This window comes from Pundamilia nyererei, unplaced genomic scaffold (assembly GCF_000239375.1).
Source record: "Pundamilia nyererei isolate P.nyererei 1_Seehausen unplaced genomic scaffold, PunNye1.0 scaffold00111, whole genome shotgun sequence".
Classification (NCBI taxonomy): Eukaryota; Metazoa; Chordata; class Actinopteri; order Cichliformes; family Cichlidae; genus Pundamilia; species Pundamilia nyererei.
The window spans coordinates 1878197-1905720 of NW_005187512.1; the positions used below are offsets into that span (position 1 = coordinate 1878197).

Consider the following 27524-nt stretch of genomic DNA (forward strand, 5'->3'; position numbering starts at 1 on the left):
TAACAGCAACTGGGGAGACAGAACATAGGAACCTGAAACATGGTACAGACAGGCACAGTAGACACAAAATGGAACACAGTGAAGCCATATTACAAGAACTAAGCCGATGATAACCATAACTGAAACCTAGGGAAATAATAACTATAAAGATCAAAACAGCACAACCCACATGAACATAATGAACTCACAGGGAAAGAGTAAAACTAACAGTGAACAGTGAACATAGAAACACAAGACCTCTTCAAAATAAAACAGGAAACATAAGACGCAGACATGACAACCTGAACTAGACAATGTAAGACACAGACATGAAACACATGAAGGGCAAGGGAGACTTAACAGGGGTTGGAGGACACAAGGGGAATCTAATAACAAAGAACTATAACAACCTAGGCATGATAAAAACTTGGAAAACCTAAAGGGCTTAAATATGAACATGAACATAAACTAAAACTCCAAAACGCTGGGCCATGAGACCCGGGATCGTGATATAAAGTGGTTACTTCTGGTGACAGAGTAGGCTCTTTTTAGAGGTTAATAATGAAATCAATGAAATTAAATGTACTTGATGCCAACCCACCTTATAAGATGACATTATCTCCACCATTATTTTCTATTTAAGTGAAGCCTCACACTCAGTTTACAAGCCAACTGAAATGTGGTTGGATTTCAGAAGACTTGTTGGGACTGACTTCTCACCAGCATCATGTCAGTGGTAACAACGACTCAACTATTATGTTCTCCAACTGGGAACACATATTTCAAGAAACTCCCTTTTTGCTTTGTATGTAGTGTTATGAAGCTTAAGGGCACAGTGCTTATACTGCTGTATGTATGATGATGACTAAGGTTTGTATACAAATACCATATAATTCATTCATAATATTCCTGTATGGGGGCTGATGGATGTTGTGGGGTTAAACGTAGTTGAAAACACTGCAATATAAACTCTGTGATGAAGACCTTCATTCAAACTTTGACAAAAGCAGATAAAAGGCAGGAAGGGTTTTCAGTTTTTCTATAAAATTCCAAGGAATGTGTCAACTAAAGCTCTGGGCCTACGTACTTTACACTGTCCTGTTTCTTCAGTTGTAACAGCTTCTGTTGATAACGTGGCTGCAGAGTCAGATCATCCTCCAGCTCCTCCTCTTCCTCTGAAAGAGGAGCTGCTGGTACAAGAAGAGGAAGGAGCCACAGGAGATAAAGAAGATACAGGGACACACACAGGTAAAGAGCACACATGGCCACAGGTTGTTTTAACCACCTGATAATTCAAAGAAACTCCTGACCCTTCACACAGCTGTATAGACAGTTTCAGCAGTCGTGTTGCCGTTCTGTGCTTCGCTGCTTTCTATACAGACTTTTCCCACATTTGGTTGTATGAAAAATTGGTGACACAAAACTTTGGTGCCCACCTTTAAAACACCTCTTTATATAAATTATCAGAGTTTGACCAACATTTATATACTGATATACTCTTTTCTCTTCTTAGCAGACATATACAGCTATAAGGTGGTTTGTCTACATTAAAGTACATTTTCTGTCCTAATGGTGTCTGTGTTTTGTTGTCTCACTTTGATCATGCTGTATTTTCCAATGACCAGTATCAGCTGGGAGTCAGAAAATGTTGTTTTAATGTGTGTTTTTCAGATTTGGATCCTGTGCAGAGACTCTTCCTGGAGAAGATCAGAGAATACACTAACATGCACAGGTAGAGAGATAAAGAGTTACAGTTGAATTTAATAGGAAAAACATTTAGAGAGTCTACATTACAGCTAGAATAACCAACACATTAATTATTGTACATTTCCTCAGAAGCTTTATCCACACTACCAGATATAATTATCTGTCTGAATCCCATTATCAGAAAATCAACCGTAATTACATTTTGTCTAAGTGTCTGCCAGGTATTGGCAACATGTGGACTGTTTATTCCTACTGTTTGTTCCATGCTACATGTATTCTTATTTAACTTTGCGTATTCCTTTCCTCATAAAAAATGTATGAGTGAAACTCTTTAACTGGAAGCAAGCCGTGTAAAGAGACATCAGCTGATTTGTCATCTCACTCTTTAAGGTCGAATGCAGGATTCCTGGAGGCGGAGCCAGATTACCAAAAAAACCTGTCAGAGGAGACGGCTAAGCTCCAGAGAGTCTATGGAGGAGGAGACCTCAGCAGCTTCCCTCAGTTCACCTTCAATGGTGAGAGTGATGATGAAAGGAGTGATGGGGAATGCTCAGTGACATGGCATTGTGGAGTGTATGAGAAATCCACCTGGACTGTGTATAAAGTATAACGCCGCTCTGTTCCAACCTTTTCAGGTGGCAAATTGCCCTCATAAAATAGATTCATGAATGGGAAAAAATTGGAGCTGTACTGCATGATTTGGGGATCTGGCTTAAATTAAAGTGAGGAGAGACCCTGGGACAGGACCAAGACATACTGCATTCATATCCCCCAGAAGATCTGCGGGTGGTGGCTGGGTACAGGGAGGTCTGAGTGTCTCTACTTAGACTGCTAGATGGATAAGCTGCAGGTTGTAAAATACAGCGTGTTGTCACATAAATCTGATTGAGATCCTTAATTCCAAATATCGCATTGGTGGATACCTAATCACAGCAGCAGCTAGAAGTATGATGGGGAAAAACAGAAACATCCACCCAAAAGGGGAGAATTTCAGTTCAGTTTTATTCACATCGTGCCAATTTGCAACAACAGTCACCTCAAAATGTTCTTTATTGTAAGGTGGAGACACTACAATGAGCAAGAAGTTGGTGACAGTGGAAAGTAAAAACTCCCTTTTAACAGGAAGAAACCTCCCTTTGATTTATAGTAGGAATACAAGAGGAAAACTTTTTTTAAAAGCTGTTTAAAATGTATAGAAATGCTTAGAATATCTCCCTGTGGAGATGATTCTCTTTGGAATCTTATGATGCTGCTGTTCTGTAGCACTGCTAATGATGGGCAGTAACATGACAAAAATGTTACAAGATAATTAAAAGAAATTAACACACTTCTGCTGTTTTCTCTCTAGATCCCAAATTGGACCAGGAGTCCAAATGATCTGTGAATGGTGCCTCCAACTCTCTACACTCTTCCTCAACCTCTCCCTCTCCATTAACTCCTCAATTCATCTTTATTCCAAGGAAGAAAAAAGAGGAAGCATATGCATTGAAATCTAACGGTGTGGTTCTCTGGCTAAAATGTGGGGAACGTGTTACTTGTGGGTGTTTGTTTTCTGTGTGATGTCCAGTACTGACATTTATTAGATTAAAACACAAAAAAAGCATTTTTTTAAATGTTCAGCAGCATTTGTGTGTGTGTGTGTGTGTGTGTGTGTGTGTGTGTGTGTGTGTGTGTGTGTGTGTGTGTGAGAGAGAGAGAGACGCAATTAAAGTATAACACACAATGCCTCATTGAACAGCAGATGGAGCTGTCAGCCACATCGCTCTCATTTGGCTCCATTTATCTTCCATATACCTCTCTGTTTCTGCACCTTACACCCTCACATTTCTCTGTATTCTCTGCATATGTGAGCTATCTTTTTCTGTGTTGCCTCTCTCAGTTTTGGCATGTGGTGACAGAAGCAGCACTTGTCACTTCAAACCCCCAGCCCCCACCCACCATCCCTCAGTCACGACTCTGTCATAGAGATGGTGTGAGTCATAAAACGCCAAAAAAAAGGAACACAGCACCAAACTACATCCTAAAAAAAATCCAAATCCTAAATTTTGCTCTTGCTTTGGCCATTTACGTGTTAATCATTTATTTTACCCTGCATCTGAATAATAAGTTAATGTAAAATGTTATCCACAATAATTCGGCTGTATACAGAATAGAATTAAATAGAACTAAATAGAAAAAATAAGAGCTCATTCATTCAAATCCAGCTGTGCTGACGGGGATGCGCTAGTGGTGTTGACGTCAGTCGTTAGGCGGTCACACAGAATGCCTGTGTAGAATTACGGCGAGCGCGCGTGCGTGTATGTGTGTAAATTTTGTCCATGCTGCGCGCGACCGTTTGTTTTGCCTGGGTCAACACATGAAGGACTTTAATATCAACACTGCACAAAGTACACACAGCGCTTACCGTAAATAAAACGGTTCCCGCTGTTTGTGTGTGCGCGCGCGTGTGTATCATTGGCGTATCCGCGCGACACCCCTCTCTCCACCTCCCGACGTCACCGCTCTCCATCACTCGTTAAGGGCTCCGGCTACAACCAGCGCTCACACAGACGTACGCGCGCGCACAGCCGCTAGCCAGCAGGCTAACTACCGTTTCCTCTTTCCCTACCGGCGGTGCGGTCGTTGCGTTCAAACTGTGTTTTCCCGGTGTTGTTATGTGAAGACGTGACTCTCGTCGTATAACGGAGAATATTTATCTGCATCTCTTCCTCGGCTGACCGGGAGCCGCCATGGAATGCCGCGTCCTGTCCATACAGAGCCATGTAGTCCGGGGATATGTGGGCAACAAGAGCGCCTCTTTCCCGTTACAGGTAAATACAATTTACATGCACCCGTTTTCGGACAACGAGCGACCAGACGCTCGTTATCGGACACGACCCTGTCTGACGTGTTTCACTGCCCTTTGCCAACAAAATCCGACTGCGGCACTCTTATCAGCGCCAAACAGGAACGTGTAAATGGCTAATTAGATGGTGGAAAGTTAGTACAGTCTTGGATGCGTTTATTTATGGATCCGGTTAGTTGTAATTTCCCAGCTGTGAGAGTGAAAAGCGGACATAATCGACGGCGATGTTAGATGTGCAACGAGAATCTAAAAATAACTGTGTAGTAGCCCAGATATTGAGGGACAGCCGCGACGACAGGTGTCGTGCATAATACCCCCCCAAACCTGTGCATCCTTATCAGAGATGGGAATGTTAATCAGCAGAGGTGTTTTTTTCTACCAGCGTCTTCGTTATCTGCACATTTAGCCACCAAATGAAGAGGAAAGTCGTTATCTGCTAGAGAAATTGCGGCGCGACACATGTCATTGAGGGTGTCCGATAATGGAGCAAGGTGTTCTTCATCATAATCCGTGGAGAGAAAACACGAGGCTGTATATTTAAGCTGTATAAAAACGTGTAGCCTACCAGTACTTTTTGAATGAATCATCCAACAGTGATCAACAGCCTGAGGATTTGCATACAAAACCAGTGCAGTTATAATATGTCCTATTATTGTCATTACAAAACAAATATCGCAGTGAAAAAACCCTTAAACTATACCCTGCTTTACTACAATTTGAAAGTCTTCCTTGTGAATTGGATTGCACCCCCTGACATTAGATTTCCTTAAGGAAAGCAAGTGTGAATATTGAGCCAGAATTAAAATAAAGAAATGATTGGGCATGATTTTCAAGCCCTTTATTTATATTGATATAGCTAAAAGTCATAATCAAAGTATTAATCTGACTGAAGTAATGCTATAGAAGTTTTTGATCAAAATAAAACTTAAGTAACAGGACTCCTTGTGCAGAATAGCATACGATACATTAGTGCATCTGCTGGGTACCTTTTCTATAATAATACTGCATAATATACCTTTATATTTCTAGTTTCAATTCTGGAACATAATAGGTAACCAAAGCTTTAATATAAATGATGCAGAGTATCATTTGTAAAATTTAAAGTAGTAGAAGTAGAAAGACCAACAACACCACAGAACAAACCGCAAATGATGTGCAAGAACTTGGTGACAATGGGAACAAAGAACTCCCATTTACCAGGAAAATACCTCCCGCAGAAATTGGCTCAGGAACTGGAAACAAACAAAAGTGTTTGTCTCCTGAATCCAAACTGGAAGCTGCTTCCACAGGAGAGGGTACTGATCGCTCAAGGCTCTGCCTTCCATTCAACTTTTGGAAACTGTAGGAACTGCAAATAAGCCTGCAGTCTGGAAAGAGGCTGATATTGGAGAAATATGGCCTCTATTTGAGATCAAGGCTTTTCAGGGAGAACTTGATAATTAATAATTACAATAGGTCAAAGTAGATGTAACGAGTTTCATCAATACAAAGAAGGCAAATGAAAGAAGGCAGTCATAGCTATTAGCTGCACCACGTCTCATCATTCACAGTAATACTGAAAATTTTATTTACATGGTTATACAGTGTTATATCAGTGGTACCCTGATATAACACAAGACAAGCGCACACATGTCTGAAACTGAGAGAAATTTAGTAAAAGGGTAGTTATAATAACAACAAGGACACAGTTGGAAAGACACTTGGAGCTGTACTCCAAGTGTCAGGAAGAGCAAAATGGATGTAATTTACTGATGTGGTTACATGGTGTGGCAAAGTAGGGCTTTAGGAAACTGGTTGAAAAGCTTGACCCAAGATACACCATCCCGGGTAGAATATATATTTCATTTTAGTTTTATTAGGGACAAGCTATTAATTCAAAATCTCTGTTCACCTGAGTGTGTAACAGGTGAAAGAAAAATGCTTATTGCTGATACATTTAGGTTGTTAAATTACAATCATCTACCTGATGAAAGTCAACTGGACTGGAACCTTGTAGTTTAATAAATGTATTGGTGGTAAGCGACACCATGAGCGGGAACTGCATTTAATTGTTTTGGTGAAATGTTTTTATGTGACATACTTTTTTATTAAATTAAACAGTTGTGTTATACTTTTACTTAAAAGTCAGAGAGTTTTTATATCAGCAGAAATACTGTTATCACAGATTTGCTAAAAATTGTAAGATAATTTTGTACTTGATGGCCATACCTGGTTAGACACCATGATTCCATGATTTTTTGGGCTAACTATGATAGTAATTGCTAAGTAGTTTATTAACGTACCACACAAAAGAATTGAGCAGAAGTACTACGTTACATCCCACCAGTAGTCCTATCACCATCATTGAATAGTGTTAAGTATTAACAGTACTCAAGCCCAATAGGGAGGTAAAATGAAGCTGGAAGTTGTCTTAATCACAAAGTGTTGCACTAATGATAAAGGTTGTAGAGCAACTTATTTAACAGTGGGAACAACTTTGCTGTGACAGAGTTTTGTCTGATAACAAACCACATGCTGTTTAATAAATGTAAAATGAAAGTTTAATGCAGCAGTATCTTGTACTTAAGATGTTTTGAAGAAAAAAAAACTAGGCAGATTAATAGCCTGTAACTCAGAAAGTCTTGGTACTGTGAAGGTAATTTTTTTTGTAATGGTCTTTGGATATCATATGATATATAACATTTGTTAGCTGATCATAACAAATGTTCAGCTGGTTCTGAATTGCTCAGGTCGGACTTTTTTTTTCCCAGATTCATAAAATGAAAATCATTTCATTACACATTATAATGTGGCTGCCTCATCACAACATTGGAAAGATGTTGGTTGGTTTGGTGTCCTCGTAGCATTTTGTTAGAGTTATTTATCTAACTAGGATTTCAAGTATGTTAATTTCTTTCCAACTTTACTTCTTCAGAAGTTAAGAAATGCCATTGTACAATTTTCTTGTCAGTTTCCCTGCTTCTTGTGAACTTGGCATTTTTTATCTTAAATTTGCCTTTTTGTACATCTGCCATTTTTTCTTTTTTCCTAAGAAATTTTCCTCTTTTGTTTCACATAATGCACCGTTTGAATCTAGAGTCTAAAGTTGGTCCTTTATAGTTAATTTGATATGTGAGACCTAGAGACCTAGTGTTCTTGCCATCAACTGACAGTGAAAATCTTTTCCTTTAGGATCTCTGATGTTTACAGTATATCACCTTTATTTACTGTATAGCACATTTAAACCAGGACATAGGATGATGCAGACGGATTGCTTTGAGCCTGTGATTATCTTGATTACACTGAGGATGGTTATAATTTTAGTGTGCCAGTAGTGATGCAGTCAGTAGTGGTAGTGAGGCGTTATCGGCCAACAGTACAGTACATCACCCTGAAAGACTGGAGCTTGTTGTAAGAAGGTTCAGGTTTATTTTTAGCTTGCAGTACCCCAGGGTGAATTTTGCGGTTATCCCAGTGACTTGTAGGCTTTGATGCATGTCACCAGAGTCCAGTAGAGACACTAATGTTCAACTACTACGCCTGGTTAAGCCTGTTTATACAAGGCTAATACTAAAGCAGTCTTAACTAGTGCAATGTAAAGTGTACTGTAAAAAATTGTCATTATGGCTGCTTATAGCTTAGGTTAGTAGGATCACTGACACTTGTCTCTAAGTTTTCAAGACTGATGTCTTGGATTCATGATAAATATCTGAATAGGTAACAAATTTGCTGGGTTGTAGGTTGTTTTTTTTTCTTCAGTTTCTCCTTAATATTATTTCATAATACAACGGTAATGCAGCCTTAGCTGAGATGCTCAGATCCCTCTCTTTAGCCACCTCCATCAGCTCATTTGGGGGGAATACCAAGGCATTCCTTGACCAGCTGAAAGATTTACTCACTGTGCCCAGAGTCTACCCTGGTGCTTCCTGACAGGGCATGCTTGGAACACCTCAGCCCAGGAGGCATCCTAGTCAGATACCTGAACCACCTCACCTGTCTGTTTTTGTGATTGGAGCATTACTTTCCCCTTTTGAATTGCCTGAAACCAACTTAAACTCTTTCATGGCCTCACAAAGATCCTCCCACATGCATGTTTTTGCTTCAGCTGCTGTCAGAGCCACACTCTTAGCTTGCTGCTATCTGTCAGCTACCTCTGATATACCTCAGGGTAACCAAGCCCAGTACAACTCGTTCTTGAGCATGATGGATCCTTTCACCATCTGGTTTAGGGACTATCTCAATAACAGGCATCCACTACTTTGTGGCTGCAGTTCTGTGCAGTTGCCTCGGCAGTGGAGGTACAAAATATGGTCTATTCAGTCTCAATGTCTCTGATATTCATTGTAATGCTTTTGAAGTTCTGCTGAAGGTGGGAATTGAAGATTTTGTGGACCAGCGCCTCTACCTCTGCTGGATTCTCTCAGTGCACCTGCACAATAGGTTTAGGTTTGGGTGCACCAGGGCTGTCCACTATCCTCCTCTGCCACCTGATCCAACTCACCAGGTGGTGATCAGTTAACCGCTTAGCATCTCTCTTCACCCGAGTGTCTGAGACATATGGTCCCAGATCTGATGAAAGAATTACAAAATTGATATTGTTCTGCAATGCAGAGTGTCCTGGTGCAATAATTAACACGCTCATGCTTGAACATGGTGTCCATTATGAATACACTGATAAGCCTTGCTAAGAGAGCCAGCATTTGTGTTAGAATATCAAGAGTCTGCAAGAACATACATTTTCTAGGAGCTGCTCATGGTGCCAGTGTGTATAATGAGTGTGTCTGGATGGTGATTGCGGCAGACAGACTGTGTGAATGAACCACTGCTGATGCTTGTGGACATAAGCAAAAATTAATTAATTAAAAAAAGGGCAGTGTGTTAAATTTAGACTTCAATGGAAAACCCACAGGTCAATGAAGGAGAAAGTCTCACCATGCACAGTAACAACCATGATTCAGCTGGTGTCACAGATCAGAGAGAAGAAGATGATGATGGTGATGAGGATGATGTCAGCGAGCGTGCCGGGCATCCCTCTCTCTTCTGTCACGACGGAGAATCTGTGGCATGTCAGCAGCCAGGAGACGGCAACATGAGAAAGCAGGGCTCTGATTGGCTGCCACAGGATTCCTCCTAATGACGTCAGAAAAGATGGAGACAGGCTGCCTTAAAGTTAAAGCTTCAGCTTTCACATAGAAACAGCATTCAAGGGCACTGGCACCCTCCATAATATCAAATAGCGATTTTTTTTAACATTAAAAAATAATGAGTACATATAAATTTTACATCTTGATTTCTTTTAAGTGCCAGAAGTGGAAAGGAATAGTTCTTTCAAAAATAATGTACAGAGTAACTGCACAAGAGAAGAGTGTAGCAGTTAAAGTGGAATAAGTGATCCTTATTATAAAACTTTTAAGTTATATCAGACTTTAGTGACATGCACCCACAGGTATGGGCATTTCCAAATAGTGGAGAAAAGCTGACTTTTATTTCTCACTCTGTTATATAAATCAAACTGAACTGAACAGTCATTGCAGAAGGATGGTGCCAGCGAAGTCACGATGCAGTAAAATTAGCTGTTGTGTTGCCTCAGATGTGATGAGCCAGAAGTGCAACTCGTTAATTGAACTCGTCTTTCGTCAGCTGTGAAAGGGGCTTCCTCGCAGGGGGAATTTACCAAAAGCTTTTCTCCAAGAAGGCAAAATGTTTAATTTTTTTTAATCTGTTAAGATCCTCGCCTTGAGTGAAAGCTTTCCCGTCAGCAGCGGTGCAAACAGTCTGTCAGTGACTTCAGGCCCATGAATAGAGCACGGGAAGATGTGACCTAAATAACATATTCTTAGACCCACCCATGTACATCCGCTGTAAATACACGGTTTTGCATCAACGGCAAATTTGGATCCACGCTGAGGCAAAAGAACACGCTGCGATAAATGTCAGTGACAGTTTGTGTAGTCACAGCAAAGAAACAGATGCTTCCAAACAGACGGGAGGTGATAGGCTGGAAGCTCAAAATCACTTCTGAATTCACTGAAATTTGAAAACTGAAGCTGAAAGAATTCCTAAATGGTAAAATCCAACCTCATCATGCATTTATTGATCACACCCACTACTACTATGAGTAACAACAGTCTTATATCTTGAATAGGATTGAAAGTAGCATTATGCTCAAAGCTGCCATGTTTTTTTAGGTACATGCAGTCCAAAATGCTGCAAATGTTTTTCATATTATTTTACATTGATATTGAAACGTTAAAGTTATGGGGCAATTGTTTTATTAATTTTCTTATAATGTAAAAATAGCAAACAACTTATTGTGAAAGTTACATAAAATGAATGAGTGTTTATCAGAACTGAAGCACAGACTTCTTGGACAGCATGTACTTTGCAGTAAACCAAAATACTAGTCTGATATTTAGATTAAAAATATACAATAACAAGTCAAACAGCAGCAGTTGTTTAATTATAGAGAAACTGCAGTCGAATTTGCTTTGGTCAGTAATTACAATTTGGATTATTTTAACATTAAAAACTGTTTTTTAAGAGGGGGAAATAGAGTGTTTGGGGTAGGGGAGTCAGGGACATCCAGTAGGAAGTTAGTCCCAGACTAGCAGGTGTTTTCGTCTGTAAAGGCAACTACTGGCTCCAGGTAGAGAGACAGAGAGGGACACCAGGATGTCCAGACAACAGTGGGCTTGATCCCTTTTGGAAATCTGCTCTGTAGCTACACAGGGAGCAATTTTCATTGCCACATTTAGCCATTTACCTCGCTTTATTTAGGAAATTTGTATTAAATATTTTGGCAAGGCAACGATCACTTGAGGTTTAAAGTGTAACATGATCACTGACAGTCCTGTAAGTTAGGACAACAGAAGACTCTCCTTGAAGGATAATGCAAATATTAATATATCAAAAAAGGTCATAATTCATTCAGTTCTGTGTGCACAGGAGTGTAATGTGACTGCAGTGAATTGTTCTGCATGTTAATCGTGTTTTCTGAATGCTTCACGCTGCTGAAATAAATACAGTGTCCCACCTTTCAGAAACCCGTACAAGGTCAAAGTTAATATCTACACTGTGTTCCTGGGTGGGTGGAGGGGCTCTTCTCTGAAAGAGGATTCTTGTATCTCAAAGTCACAGTCAGTTGAAAAGAACAAAGACCTCATTCACGCTGCCAGCTTTAGCTCAATTAAAATAAAGACATTCAGATAACAATTAACTCAGCACGTGGATGAGCCATGTGTGGGTGTCTCTCTCTCTCTCTCTCTCTCTGGGGTAATTTATAAAAACAAATCTGTTAAGAAACACAGAGAGAGTGAGGACACCACGAGCTGTTTCTTGCAGATCTGTGTGCAGACTTCAGCAGAAGTTACATTTAGACGATGCCTGTATGTCCATCAAGGTTAAATGAAGTCTAACAGTGTGTTTCTTTTTCCCTCCATTGCAGTTTGACTTTTTCATGTTCAACTTTACAGTACTAAAGTATTTTCAGCTCATTATTTTGCAGCTTTACTATGTTGATTTAATATCACAAACACAAAACAAAGGCACTGAGGCTATCTAGTTAGCTACAACTGAACCGCCAAAGTCAACCTGAGAAGGACTGTTCTTTAGTGAGCCTTTGCATTAAAAATGACAAATGACTATCCTCTCTTTGAGGTTGACTTGACACAATGGAGAAGTAACACATTATACATTAAACTCAATCAAACTGTTCACCCAGAAACCAATGTGTCTGCCCTTCTGTTCTTGTTCTGCTTTCATGAAGAAAATTAACTTGGTTAAGTCATCACAGATAATTTCTCCCACTGCTCAAAGGTGGGCAATTACTGCTTTGCCGCAACCAATAAATCCTTACTTGTGGAGAAAACTCAGATTAAATATTTTAATATGCAAACCAAACATGGTGATGGAATCATGGCGATGTAATGACCATATTTCTAAATCTTTTTAATAATTGTTCTAGTACACTGCCAGTCTGTCGCAGGGCTAACACAGACTGACAAACAGCCATTCACACTCACATTCAGACCTATGACCAATTTAGAATCACCAATTAACCTAACCCCCCCTAACGGCATATCTTTGGACCGTGAGAGAAGCCAGAATACATGCAAACTCTGCACAGAAAGGCCCCAGCTAGATCAGGACCTTCTTGCTGTTAGGCAACAAAGCTAACCACTGGGCATCACTGTGCTGCCCGAGGGTCCAACTCCTCCACAATGAAAGCATCAATATTCCAGCAATGTTCCAGTTAAGACATAATGCTCTCGGTCTTTGAAAAGATGAAAGCTTTGTTAGGAATAAGTATATCTCACTAATGTCATAACCTGGTGCCTCACACATCATCACCAGTGAACTCCTTGTGGTACCTGAGACACACCAGCAGCCTGAGACTACAGAATGAAGTCTTTAAAACACAGCCGAGCTGTAAAAGTGTGTTCTCCTGATATCTTCTGACAACTGTTTTCTTTCTGTGTCTTCTGTTTTCAGCTTTTAGGGTTTGAGGTGGACTCAATCAACTCCGTCCAGTTCTCCAACCATACAGGTCAGGCCACTGACTTAGCCTGTGTATCTCTCAGTTCGTGCGTGCCTGCTTTGTGTGGGTGTGTGTGAGTCAGTCAGTTCCCTCGGTGTCGTGATGAGGTGTTGGCGAGTGTTAACAGACATGGTTCCCTTCGAGGCAGCGACCGTGCCGAGGCTGACGACTCGACAGATAAATGAGTTTCTGTGGAGGTCAGCGGCTGCATGCTCAGACACCAGAACAGCTTGGAAACACAGATATAGCTGCAGGGAGATGAACGCCATTCACATTTTATACAAGCTCCATCTCTGTCTCTCTCTTATTGGACATGATGCTGCTGATCTGGTGCCATCTCTATTCTCTTTAAGAAGAATCATCTAAAGATCCCATTTCATGAAAAATTCATTTTTATACTTTTATGAGATTTTTTTAATATGAGCCGTGAAAATCTGAAGTTGCTTAATTGGCTCTCCAGTAAAACTGTTTTGTTTTTTTACATCCTTAAGCTTATTAGCTGTATGTTAAGGGGTTAAATAATTATGAAAGTTTATTGATGACTGTCAAAGTTTAAAATCTAATCAGTATAATTGAAAGAGATGTGTAAAATTTCTGCAAAGGCGTACTTGTGACAGAACTAATTTGATTTGAAGGAACTTGTATGATTGCAGTGATGATGCATCTTGTTACAGAGATGATGCAGACATCGCCTCTGGGCTGTCTGCATCATCTCTCTGTCACATTTAGCCATAATATTTGGATCTGATTGCCAGACGTGAGTGAATAATCTGCACCGTGTCTCCTTTGTCGCACTGATGTGTGGCCCCACTTCATGGAATCCAAGCTAACTGAACCTGAAGAATGAATCAGCTGTGAAAACAAACATATTTGTCCAGCTGTTGCTTGTTGCTTCATAGTGGAGTCAAGAAATAGTAGATCATAACAAAGGTTTGATTTTGTTTGTGGGTGGTAAACTAATTTATCTGCATATCTGATTTCACGTGACCTAAAAGACAGTGCGACCCCCTCGTGTTATGGTTTAATGCAACCGATTCCATACGGTTACTGCTGACTTAGCTGTAAGCTGAAAGTCTGATTGATGAGTGAACTGCTTTGAAGTCAGCCTCAGATTGTTTTGTACGGAGTTGTTATCGACACAGATAATAGTAAGCTTAAAAACAGTGAAAGTGACCTGTGGTGATGTTGCAGACTGAGGCTAAACATAATTGTAGGAGTTTTTGTAGGATAAGTGTCATGTGGGCGAGCCTGGAGCTTAAATGTAGCAGCAGCAGATGGTGGTATTTATATTTGCCTGTTGCAGCCTTTTTCAGTATTTTCAACTACTGCCTAGGTCACGTTTCATGACAGACATGTGAGCTTTAAAGAAAGTTTATGTACCTGAGAGGTTAGATTCAACTTAAGTAGGCTTTCTTTGTGTTAGCTGGTTCAAGAAAACCCCAAACCCGCTTGATCTTTGTAAATAGCTATTTAATGTCTATCTTCTGTTTCTTTACCTTTTTCTGTGTCCTGCTTTTGGGTCCTATTGGTGCATATATAGTGAAATCTCACAGTGAAAAATTTGAAGCCTTTTTTGGGTTTAATTTAGATAACTATCACTTATAGCTCACGAAAATCAGAAATCCGGTTTCTCTTTAGAATATTTCATAGGACATACAAAAAATAATTTACAAAAGAGAAATGTCCAACTTCTGAATAGTATGTTCTCTTATACACTCAGTACAGGCTGGAGCTCCTTTACCGTGAATTACTGAATCAGTGTCACCTTTTTCATTATCACTTTCCGGATGACATTGGATAGTTTTGCAGGAAAAGTTGAGCCAACTCCAGAATTTTCCTCGCAGTCCTTCTGAAATTTGTTTTTTCTTGCATTTCTTGTCTTAGAGAATTACTGGAGTTCAATTTAAACCCTTGGGGACGAGTTAAAGCCAGGAGTGAGTAATCTAATCTGGGGACGAGTTAAAGCCAGGAGTGAGTAATCTAATCACAGGTTGTAAGTTCACTGTTATTATCAATCCACTTGCAGAGTAGACAGTGATACAGCTGAGGACGGTGTGTTGTGGAGAAGAGAAGAAAAAGTCCTCACATCAATTGTGGGATTCTGTTTGAGTGACCTTAACGCAGAAATGCCTCAGACTTTAATCAGATCTTACATTTGCAATTTCTCAGAGGAGAGTGTGTAATTTGGTGTGACATATTGAAGAAGACGTTTTCATCTGAAAAGGGAGAGAAGAGCGGCTGGGGAGAGGGGCAGAGAAGGTGAACAGAGAGGAAAAAAACTGGAGAGAGGAGAGAAAATGAATCAAAGAGAGAGATGATGGAGAGAGAGAGACGCTGGGAGCGGCCATGCGACGCAGCAGTAAACAGCAGCGGGCGTTGGGAAATTGCGACAGCAGCGTGCGATGACGTCAGAAGCAGCTCTTATCTGAAGGCCTGCCTTCATTTTGCCCTCCCTCTCACGCACACACCACTCTGACTGCTCATCTCTTTTCTTAGCCCCCTTTGGCTTTCTCCTGGCTTGTTGCTTAGCAACCAGAACCCCCACCACAACCACGTGACCTGGCTGTGACTCACCTGGAGCCACGACGTCACCAGCTTGCAGCAAACCTGTCATGTGCAGACAGACACCCTCCACACTGGCTTATATGCTTGTGGCCACTTCACATACATACATCCACACCTGTATACAGTATTCAGCACATGCTGAGGCAACACACAAACACTGTGTGTGTGTGTGTGTGTGTGTGTGTGTGTGTGTGTGTGTGTGTGTGTGTGTAGTGGAGCATGTACGTCTTTGTCCTGCTGCTAGCCTCCACTCTGTCCCTGTCTAACCAGATACTGTGTCTGCAGGTATCAGGTCTGCTGTGTGTTTGTGTGTGTGTGTCTGTGTGTGCGTGCATGTATGTGTGTGCGTTCTTCATGCAATTAGATTCAAATTCTGGGTTGTGGGGTAAAGACATGTCTGGGGCACAAAGACCTTCTCAGGAATTTATGATCAGGGTGTTTGTCTTATCCTTTGGATGATGTTTGCAAGGTTTAATTGAAATGAGATATTAAATGTAAAATCTTGATATGTCAGTGAATAAGATGTGATATAATGAAACATTAGATATTATGAAATGTGGGTAGAAAAGTTATCCTGTGTGTGAACCCTGAAAAAGACTGAGGGCATAGACACAGACAGGAAGGGAGGAATAATAGGGAACAGTTGAGCCTAAGCAAACATTAAAAAATACAAATAATAAAGGAGGAAAGAAAACCACACGAAGGTCTGACCTTCAGAATAAAACAGGAAGTAAACTGAAAGAGGGACTGGAGCAAACTCACACAGAGAGAGGCTCGACTAATTAAAGTATCATTGTACAGTTTTCTAATCACATCACGTCATGTTTGATTCTCATTTAAACTTTCTTTGATTTACTTGTTGTGAATTGGTTGAAAAGCTCACATTTCCCTGCAGGAGAAGTGTGTTTTATCCACTGGTCTCTTCACAGCAAACACAGTAACATCTCTCCTGTGCTTTCTGAAGGATATTCTCACTGGAAAGGTCAGGTCTTGACAGCAGATGAGCTTCACGTTCTTTATGAGGGGATCAAACTGAACAACGTGCACCACTATGACTATGTTTTAACAGGTGGGTGTCCTACTTTTTCACATGTACCGCTGCTCAAAATGCAGATATCTGGACAGTTTAATTTAGTTTAATCAGAGTTGATTTTTAGATCCCCCTGAGGTTAAATTTAAATAAGTTCCTTGCAGTCTTCTTACTTTTTTTTAGCATCATGTACTTGTGTGCCAAATGTAGATAACACATGTTATCTACATTTATCAAAGCAGTAGATCAATTTTGACCACGGGAATAAAAAAGAGATAAGAAGTCACAATTTTCTTCTGTAAAAACTTTTTAAGGTAAATCTGAGAATCAGCTTGGATTTAAGTAAGTTTAAGTTCAACTGGGTGCCATTATTGAGATACAGAGCAGTTTAAGTTTAAACAGTTTTTAACAGAAATCAAAACGTATAGTTAGTTATGAATCTTTTCATACACGGCCTATAATAATTTCTCTGCTCTGTCTCTTCCTTGTGTGTGTGTGTGTGTGTGTGTGTGTGTGTGTGTGTGATGTCTGCAGGGTACACCAGAGACACGTCCTTCTTGGAGATGGTGGTGGACATTGTTCAGGAGCTAAAGAGAGCCAACCCCAACCTGGTGTACGGTAAGCAAACACATGGTTTCACAGAGTGAGAAGGGCACAAGAATCACATTAAATGCAACAAAAGATCCACTGCTGGGACTGAGCATTTGGCTGCAATAAAGCTTTAACCTTTGTTACCTTTAGGAAATTCTTGCAGTTAGTAGAACTGCTCAGTTATGGCAAAAACTGCAATCAGATTGTTTTGGTCATACTTTTAAATAATTTTAAGAAAAGTGTCTTTTTACTGGGCATTTCAACTTAAACTTAAGTAAATAATTCAAATGAAAAACAGGTTTCTTTTAGAGTGGTAGATGTGGTGGAGGACAGAGTGGGAGGGACAAAAACAACCGCAGCGTCCTTCCACAGGTCAGTCTCAGATTTATCAAGATGAGAGGTTTGGCTCCTGGGCTGAATGCTTTTACATTACAGGGAGTCATCCAAGCCTTCGTTATCAGAGTTTAAACACATTTTTGGTGAGGCAGCAAAGGCATTTATTATTTAACCAGCTTATTCAAAGTAGATCCACTTCACTCCAGGGATGACTCTGTAGCCTGAAGGATTTTTTTCTCATGTCACACCACTCAGTTTGACTCAAATCAAGACTGTTGCAGTTTTGCCTGTGGACACTGGCAAAACTGCCAGATATACAGATATACACTAGATATACAGTGAGACTTACATTGGGTTTTGTAAGTCTCACTGTGCAAAACATTGGGTTTTGCACAGTGTGTTTACCTAAGCACTTATAGAAGATCCTCTGCTACATGCTGCTGCTGCTGCTGCGAGATGCTTTTGAATGTTGTCATAACATAGGAGAGCAGTGACTGTAAGACAGCATGGGTGTTTTATGGAAGTGAGAGTAATAGTATGCATGTTTCTGGCTGTATTACACATATTTATTTGTCATATCAGAACATTACTGGATGTTTAATCTTTGCCTTATTAGTTCATTATTTCATCAACATCTTCCCAGTAACAGGTTGTACATTTTTTACTGCAGTTAGAAACACATGGAAATATTTCAATGTGACTTTTTTGTGTGGAGAGTGGGGATTGGATAAAAGTCTGATTGGATAAGTGGTTAAGAGGAAGTATGGATGCATGGATTTATGGATGGATGTTTGATCAGATCAGTTCCAGAGTTATAGCATAGTTACCTTTCAAGACCTGATGTCCAACTCCACCCTCAGAACTAAACTTACATTTTTGCCTTCACCACAGCAGAGGCTCCAATAATGAGAAAAAGTATTAAATTGGTCATTTCATAAACTGATATGTAATAAACAGTATAGCCCAAAGCAGGGTCTCCAGGTCTTCTGTTTTAATACTTTAAAAATGGATAATAGGTTTTTCTGTCAGTCTCATTCCCAGCTTGGATGCGCTCATCTCCAAATCCACTTTCATGCCTCCCATCACTGCAGTGTGTTTATGTAATGCACTGATTGCTGGTGTGCTCTCACTCTCAGTATCTTTTTGTCGTTTCAGTGTGTGACCCCGTCCTCGGAGATCATGGATCTATGGTGAGATTACTGATTATTCGTGTACCCTGTTGTATGTGTGTCCATGCTGATGTCTGTTGTTTTTAAGAAGGAATTTTGTGCCTTTCAGTTTTGTGTGGGTGGGATTTAGTGTGTGTGTGTGTGTGTGTGTGTGTGTTTATACAAATATATATATTTGTGTTCGTGTTCTGTGGGTGTGTTACAAGACTAATTTCTCATGACAGAGGGATTATTGTGATCTGACAGTATTACATATACACAGTGACTCACTCTGTGTGTATATATATCTACTGTGTGTGTGTGTGTGTGTCTATATTGTGTATGTATTACATTATGCGGACAGTTTGTGTTGATCATGTAAAAGCATGAAAACAAACATCAGAGAAAAGCTTTGTATTAACTCAGCCCACAGATGAAGTCCTCTGTGTTTGTGTGACTCTGTTTCCACAGTATGTTCCTCAAAATCTTTATCCCGTCTATAAGAACAAGGTGGTTCCTGTTGCTGACATCATCACTCCTAACCAGTTTGAGGCTGAGTAAGTAAAAGTGTTTTCAGTCTTGACAATTTGACGACTCTGTGACCATCTGTTCATTCACCTTCTGATTAGTAGACTAATATCACTGCATAACAAAGCCTTATATTATCGCCAGAGCTTACTTTTATTTATATGGTGCCAGTTCACAATGGTCATTGTCTCAATGTGCTTTACATTGCAAGGTAAAAACTAGATGTTGATCATATGGTCACCAATGAGCAGCCCTTGGTGACAGCAGGAAGGAAGAACTCCTTTTAAACAGGAAGTGAATGCATTACTTTAGTTCCCTAGTAAGAACATTCATTGACATGAATGCATTCCCAATCCTCTTACAGGTAAGTTTAATCATCACAGCTTAATTCCGAACCCTGATCCCCAAGTTAAGTGTAATCTGCAAAGTAATAATAATGTAATGTAATAATGTGAGCAAGTAGGTCTCATAAAGAGTGTTTTCATTTCATTTTATTTATTTACTGCCTGGTTTCCTGACAGTGACTGCTACATGTGAGCAGATGCAATCACACACACATTCTGTGAGTCCTTACAACGGTCCTCTGCTCATGTCTGAGACAAACTCTCCCTGAATGGTTTTGTAGTTGTTCTGATTTTCTGAGTATATTGGTGCAAACGGCCTTTATGTAATGCCACTTATGTTACCTAATACTTCCATTTTGTGGTCCCAAAAATACATCTTTGCTCCCCTTGTATCCTCTCTTATCTTTCTTGTTAATTTTTCCTTCCACACGTTATGAGAATCTCTTTTATGTATTCTTAATTTAAGCACTGTAAATCCAAGATGACTTGAGTTCTTTGAAAATACATTACTTTAATCAGTTACTTATTTCCTCTCTAAATATTTCTTTATAAATAGTGGTTGTGTAAATAAAGATGGATCCTTTCTTCTGTCACTCCTCTTTACCCTGAGATCACACAGTGAGATTGCATCATTAGAGCTTTGCTGTTTTTGGAACAAGCTTAAGTCTGATTCACGCTCCAGTTCAAAGGTTATACCAGCAGGAGAGCGCAGAATACAGTTAGTGCCATTCAAGTACAGTAATGATTGATTAAGTCGAAAATAATTTGTCAGCTCAGCAACAGAAGAAAAAAAATTCTGACAGTTGCTTTGATCTTTTTTTTGTAGTCTGTTCAAACTGTTTTAGTGGTCCATTATCTGTAGGTCATGGACCACGAGATGGACCCAGGCAGAGTGATTAGTGCATCCTGTAAAGCAGCATAATAGCCTAACAGCTAACATTAGGTACAGTTTTAGCTTGACGCTATATATAATGGTCTTTAAAATACACAATTCGAATAATTTGGAACTTGAAGCATTTTGATGGAAACTGCTAAATTGAACCTCTTGTCAGTCGGCCTGTTCGTGGAAAAGTAAAGATGGTGGTTGAAGCCCAGTCCTAATAGTTTGCATTATGTCATTCGCGTTCTGTTTGTTTTCTCATCACATTAATAAACATGAAACTATTTGAAAACCTTTTTGAATGTATATTAGTGTCTCTATAAGAAAACAATTTTCTGCACTAAGTCATTTAACGTGGTAAGATTTAAAGCCTTATTTTTACCTCCTTTATAGTAGGACTCAGTGGACCTAACAGATGAAGCCATCAGATTCTTTGTTATATATTCTTAAAAGTGTAACATCTGCTGCTTAGGTTTTAAATGACGTTTTTATGATCTCCACAGTCACATGTGAAGGTTTTTTAACCCTTACAGCCTCTTTTTTGCAGTAATATTAAGCAGTTTAAGAATCTCACATCTGTCACAGCTTTATTGTGAAGTTACTCCACCTGCTGGTTTGTCTGTATGCCTGCAGAATCAGACTGAATCAGGTTCTGTTCATGAAAGAGTCTTGATTTAGTGTCTTCAGGGTCTTTGTTGCAACTATGTTTTCACACGTTATTTATTTTGCAGCTGTTGTGATTGTTTGCTTGTGTTTTAGATTATTGACGGGGAAAAACATCAGCACAGAGAAAGACGCTGTAGAGGTAACATATCTACTTATCCTGTTTTTCTTCTCTACATGAACATTAGTTCTTGCTGTAAAAGTAGAGTTTGTCTTTTTGCCTTTTCCAGCTTCATATTTCTGTATCTCATGTTCTGATTGTAGGTAATGGACCTCCTCCATGCGATGGGCCCAGACACAGTGGTTATTACGTCCTCTGATCTTCCCTCTAGACTGGGAGACCGCTTCCTGGTGTCATTGGGCAGCCAGCGTCATGGTAGGCGACAGGATTAGGAATGTAGTTTGACATTAATACAGGAATTTAACCTGTTGTGTGTCTGTTGTGCTGTTCAGTTCGTCCAGATGGCAGCAGGACAACACAGAGAGTGCGATTAGAAGTTCCCAAAGTGGATGCTGTCTTTGTAGGAACTGGAGACTTGTTTGCTGCTATGTTGCTAGCGTGGACACATCACTACCCCACTGACCTAAAGGTACACACTCACAAACAAACACAGAAAAACTGTTTGGAGCTCAGTCCAAAGTAACTGAAAGTTTGAGGAATAGGAACAGATTAAAAGACCTGCAGAGATTTGATGATTTAGTCCTCTGACTAAAACCAAGAGCAACGGTTCTGCTTTTTGGGGCGATCGTGGCTCAAGAGTTGGCAGTTCGTCTTGTAATAGGAAGGTTGTCGGTTCGAGCCCCGGCTCCGACAGTCTTGGTTGTTGTGTCCTTGGGCAAGACACTTCACCCATTGCCTACTGGTGGTGGTCAGAGGGCCCGGTGGCGGTGTCTTACTACTGCTGCATATTACTGTGAAAACAAATCTTTGTATGCTGTTACAAAAACAATAAAAATATTGTTTAAAAAAAGACTATAACATAAGCTCATGCAACAGTAATGCTGTGTGAGAGGGGTAATCACATAAAAAACATAAAATTCAACCCCTTAGATTTGGCTTTCCTGTCAGGCACTGCTGCTAGTTTTAGATGACTCCATGGAAGTCCCATTCACTTACACTGTGCCCTTTCTGATCTCACCCCAGAGAGCGAATGCTAACTTAATCCATGTGGATGATACTCACTGGTGGTAAAAGCTAAACAGTTTTCAGCAGTTGGTGAGTCCAAACTTTCTAAGTCTGAAGGCTGACCATCAGGGGGAGGAGCGAGACTTCTACCTGATGCTTTTTCAGCACTCATCGGATTGGTGCACTATGACCTCATCCTCCAGGGTCAGACGTCAGTCTGCTGTAATGTCTTGAGGCGTCTGAGGGAGAACATTAAGAGGAATTTATCTCAAATCTGGTGACACGTGTACAATTTTTGCTCACCAAACATGGTATGGTATTTCCACTTAATTTGGTGGAAATACAGCTAAGTAAATAAAAGATAAGGTGACATATTTGAAGTCAGGAAGAAAAAAGATAAATTACTGTTTTGTTTTTTCTTTTCTGTCTCTCAGACGGCCTGTGAGAAAACGTTTTCAGTGATGCATCACGTTATCCAGAGGACCATATCCTACGCTCATGGTGAGAATAACAGAACTAGTTATCAGCGCCTAAAGCTTTCCTTGTTTGAATTTCATGAACAAAAACACTAAGAATTATGTGAAATCAGTTTAAACAGCGTCTTACTTTAGAGTTTCAAAAAATTTTGGGTGGTAAAAATAAAAACTAGCAGTAATATTTCTTACCTGCATGGGTCCTCACTACAGCAGCTCATTGATAAAGTCTGGATTTCTGCTCCTGCTGTTATCAGTTACTGGCTTCTCCTGCATAACTGCTTTTAAATGCGTTGCATGAATGGCAGTTTGTTCATGACACCTGTCTTCAGATTCCAAACTTTGCACAATCAAACTTTGCGGGTTAATTGAATTTTGTGTGACCCTTACCTGCCCCTCTCGCCCTCAGAGTTAGCAGGTCCTGGTCGGAGGCCCAGTCCGCCCCAGCTGGAGCTGCGGATGGTCCAAAGTAAAGCTGACATAGAAGATCCTGCCATAGTTACGGAGGCCACAGTCATATCCTAACGTTGCCCACCCATAAGACTCATACTAACCTCTCCATCCATAAATCTCTCAGCTCCTGTATCTCGGTAAATCTCTCATTACTGTAAACCTTGACTGTCATTGCCTAACTTCAATAACTCATCATCCAGACTCCTTAAACACCTTAGTATTGTAAACCCTTTAGTCCTTTAACCCTTTGAAGTCCTCAGTGTCCTGATCCCTAACTTAACCCTTAACCCTGTTTTGGAACCAGAGCCATGGATAGACAGAAGGTTTGGTCAGGGTATCCGAGAGGACTTTGCAGCAGCTCTTTAGAAATTTTTAGGGCTCTCCGGATGACTCAGATAGGGAACTTCCACAAGCACAAAATGTCATATGTTAAGGTTAATGAGAGTGATGGCTTTAAAAAAAATATCATCCAGTATTCAATCATCTGCACGACAGTGGAATTGATTTGGAGCTGGTAAACTGAGATCTGGGCAAAATTCACAACTGTTATAGAAAACATGGGAGAGGTTTTGTCCTTGGAGTGCTGCTAGGATAAGTTAATAGTCTTACCTCTGGTTTAAAATAATATTTTACCTTTTTTAAGTTTCATAAGACTTATTAATAAGTCTTTTCAAAAAGTTCTCATGGATAACTTGATAACGATCTCGGGTTTAGTTTCTGTGGCTTCTCTTCAGTCTGGCCTGGTTTTTTGCCCCTGTAGCCACACTGAATAGTGATGTCAGTGTATTTGGATGCACGTCAGTCTATTCACAGTGACCCAGCTGCTGAATAACAGCTCTCGCACAGAGTTAGACTGTATTTGTGGTGTTAGTAAGGGTCATGTGTACGAGCAAATGTATGCACGTGCACATGAAAATAGGTGCACCCATGCTTTCTTAAAAAATAAAAAAAACAATAAAGAATGCAAACATTTTCATGGTAAATAGCAATAATCAGCTGCATCTACAGGCCATCCTTGTTCTGCTCTGCAGTGAGCTCAGCATAGGAGCAGTAGAAACAGTTCTCCACCTGCTGCAGGTTCTGATTATTTATTAAAAATTATTTAATTAAGAAATGATGTAAGAGTATCTGAGTTTACTGGGACTAGATGGCTACATAAACCTTTCCCAACAAGTAAAGACATGTAAACTCCACAAACTCCTGCATGGAGTCAACTCCAGGTCCCTCTTGATGTGAGAAAACAGTGTTGCCAAGGATACGGCAGACCTCTGGGTCGAAGCTGATTTTCAGAGCAGAACAAGAATTACTGTCAACAGCTGACTTGGAGTACGCGTGACTGTGGGACGAGATCTTTTTGGTGGATGTAGTTGAGTAATGGAACGTATGAACCTACATGGAACACATCACGGATCCTGGATCTGGTGAGTAAGCCGGCTGATAGAGGAAGAAAGGCTTAGAGGGTCAGGGTTAGGAGTGACTTACCTTTCATCCAAAGAGCGAGGCAGTTGTCCACGGATAAAAATTGAAAAATGAGTTGCAAATTATAACCGGGCAGGCCGCCCAACTAAAGTCTCTTTGTGGAACCACTGAACAAGTTCTCCAAAACTCTACCTCAAAATTATTAAACTTGCCTACTTTATTGCTCTATTACTGCCACCCTGTTAAACTGGCATATTCTGTTTATTTCTGACAGTGTTGCACTCTAGAAGTGGTTCTCCACACCTGACGCCAAGTTGCAAGACTCTAAAGATCAAACACTGTTTTTCTATGGCTCTGCCCACCACTCTTTTAATCCCTTACCCGTCTTACAGCAGTGATGTAATGGTGACCAAGTTTAACCCCTGAGATCTCTTGAAAAATATGAGAAAACAAACAAAAAAAAAACGCACAATGTATAGATGTTGTACTATAACTGTATTGGACCATCTGTATGATATCTTCTATCTGATCTGTCTATTGGACCATTGTGTTGATGCTACTGTACTATAGACTACACGCACTACAATATCACTCAAACAGGAGACGTCCGGGTTGGTTGTGGCACTCGCAGACGCTTCAGTGCCTCTAGTTGTTGTCACCTGATAGTAACTGTCTAAAAATCATAGTGTATAGTTGAACCTTTTTCATCTTAGCACAACATGAAAAAAATGGGCAACCCGAGCTGCCTGAGCTGTCCCCAGCTGATTGTAGACCACTCAGAAATTGGCCACCTCAGTGCCAGAACCAACCCACGTCACGCCGGACGGCTGCCGGCCCAGCTCTCGCCCAGAACTCTATATCTGAAAGTTGAGCCACTGAATTTACTGGAAGCCTCGAGTAGTATCGATAACATCTACAAGCTCTGTAAACTTTTATTTTTAAAAATGAGCTTTTGATTCCCATCACACTCCACTGTGGTCTCTGTCACGTCTTAATCTGTACCAGAAACCTGAATTAGTCTGTGCATGTGCGTACGAGTTCCTATTACCTTTATGTTTAAAAGTAGTCATTAGGTGTGTTATGTAGAAATAGTTCTGTTTGTTGTGGGTGCAGTAAAAGTAGGTCGAATTTCAACCAAATGCTGTGAGTTGAATCTTGAAACGAAAGATTAGTTTTGCACTAAACTAATACAGTTAAGTCGTTAGTACAGCTTAATCTGTTCAAACAGTTTCAGTTAAATCATCATCTTACAAATGTCACAATATAAACAATTTTCCAGAGCCAAAAGTGATTAACAATAAATGCGCCCCAAAAATGCCTCTCTAATTTTTAGTTGCACAAAAAGACATAAAGTCAAATGTCAGGGTTTCAAAATCACAGTATCAGCTTTTGAATTACATTAATATTTGTTATAACCAAAACCAAAACCAGTGGTGGTATTATAACCTGTAGCTTTTCCACAGTGGAACGTGATGGGAAGGGTGAGAGGAGAGCAAATGGCGACAGTGGTCATGAGCTGGTTTCAAACCAATGATGTCGCAAGAACTTGGGATGTGCCTTAGCCCACTGCGCTACAAGGGCACCACAAGAAAGGAGATTTCAGTTTTAAATTACCTCCAGAATCTTTTTTTCTCCTCAATTTTGGAAAGTGCAACCAAATATTCAGAGGCTTAAAAAAAACAAAAAACCAGCCAGAAGCCATCAGTGATCCACCTGAGCTGGATGTAAGGTTCTGGGCAAGTCAGTGTATTTCTGTACTGCTGTTGTTTCTCTATGGACTGTACTGTGATACTGCCTTAGGAATCTAACATCATAATACCACAATACTACTCACAGAGAGGAGGAGGGGAGGGAAGGAAACATGAGATGTCTTAAATGTAGGTAAATGTATGTTTATCTTGTTTATAGGGGTGCAAGGGGCGGAATTATTGTCTGGTTTACAAAATTGCAGAAAATTGACTCTTTTAATTCCAACTAAAAAAATGAAACCCAAAAAATATAAAATTCAGTAAATATTTATAAAACAGTATTTTTTTTTCTTGGTGAATGACTAATTTGAAATTGCAGCGTGGGTCAGATTTATTAATAATGATCCAAAACTAGACAGAAGTTAGAAAAAAACAACTGAATGAAAGTCACTTTATGATGTCATGGAGCTCCGTGTGTATGCGCACTGCTGAGAGAATGAATGCAGAGACTTTGTGAGCTTTGCAGTTTGCATTATAAAGCAGTCAGTGATTTACCTGCCTGCGAACCTCAGCACAAAACAGTTTTGTTCACAACTTCTAGATCTCCACCTGCACCAATCGTACACATCGTAACGTCTTCCCCTCCAAAAAATGCAACATTCCCTGTGAGATTTGTCAAAGCCCCACAAGGAATAGGTACAAAATAAAGCATACAAACAGTTAATTAACCGTTTGCAGTTAATTAAAACTCAGATTGTTAATAAATCTGGCCCTAATTGATTTATCATTTGGGAACTGCAGTGATGTACACTTGTGCTCAGAGGTAATCTGAATGCACCTCTTGGACAAATAGGTGGGAAAAACGATCTCATTTGTAAAACACTTTTGTACCAGTACAGTTATATTGTGTCACTGTAGCGCTGATTGTCATATCAGTAACAGACTTAAGGAGTCTGTGCATTTTGCCAACCGTCTTTCAGCTCTGCTAACAAACCCGACCGCTGTAACACTGGATCTAAACGCATCCACCTGTTGTGTCTTTGCTCGTGGGAGAGTGTGTGTATGTGTGTGTGTAAATGTCGTTTATGGTAACAGGGTTTCGTGTGTATGCGTGTCTGCGCATGTAAAAATGAAAGAGCAAATACATGGAAAGAAAATCTGCCAAATGTTGTGGGATGAAGAGGAGGGGGAGGTTAAAAAAGAAAAGGAACGCCTTGGTTAAGATGAAGAGGGG

General features: G+C 40.1%; 2 protein-coding genes across 2 annotated transcripts in view; both read left to right on the forward strand.

Moving 5' to 3' along the window:
* LOC102207433 (uncharacterized) overlaps positions 1-3277 on the forward strand; it is an 11280-nt gene extending 8003 nt beyond the window's left edge. Inside the window, exons 5-8 of the mRNA XM_005741561.1 lie at positions 981-1227; positions 1651-1711; positions 2077-2201; positions 3035-3277. Coding sequence (XP_005741618.1) covers positions 981-1227; positions 1651-1711; positions 2077-2201; positions 3035-3063 — 462 coding nt within the window. The 3' untranslated portion in view covers positions 3064-3277. The remainder of the gene's footprint in view (positions 1-980; positions 1228-1650; positions 1712-2076; positions 2202-3034) is intronic.
* A 671-nt stretch (positions 3278-3948) lies between these two features.
* On the forward strand, positions 3949-27453 carry LOC102204133 (pyridoxal kinase-like). The gene is made up of 11 exons (XM_005741549.1): positions 3949-4496; positions 13001-13055; positions 16576-16680; positions 17176-17259; positions 18724-18758; positions 19188-19273; positions 21228-21273; positions 21396-21507; positions 21585-21721; positions 22692-22758; positions 23140-27453. Exons 1-11 carry the CDS (start codon positions 4416-4418, stop codon positions 23253-23255), a joined length of 924 nt encoding a protein of 307 aa, XP_005741606.1. The 5' UTR covers positions 3949-4415; the 3' UTR covers positions 23256-27453.
* Positions 27454-27524: the final 71 nt, after the last annotated feature.

What these genes read in the sequence shown, in the direction of transcription:
- LOC102204133 (XM_005741549.1), top strand. Translation starts at nt 4,416, where the DNA reads ATGGAATGCCGCGTCCTGTCCATACAGAGCCATGTAGTCCGGGGATAT. An exon ending in CCAGTTCTCCAACCATACAG is followed by an intron (nt 13,056 to 16,575) that starts GTCAGGCCACTG and finishes TGCTTTCTGAAG; the next exon opens with GATATTCTCACTGGAAAGGT. An exon ending in CTATGACTATGTTTTAACAG is followed by an intron (nt 16,681 to 17,175) that starts GTGGGTGTCCTA and finishes TGATGTCTGCAG; the next exon opens with GGTACACCAGAGACACGTCC.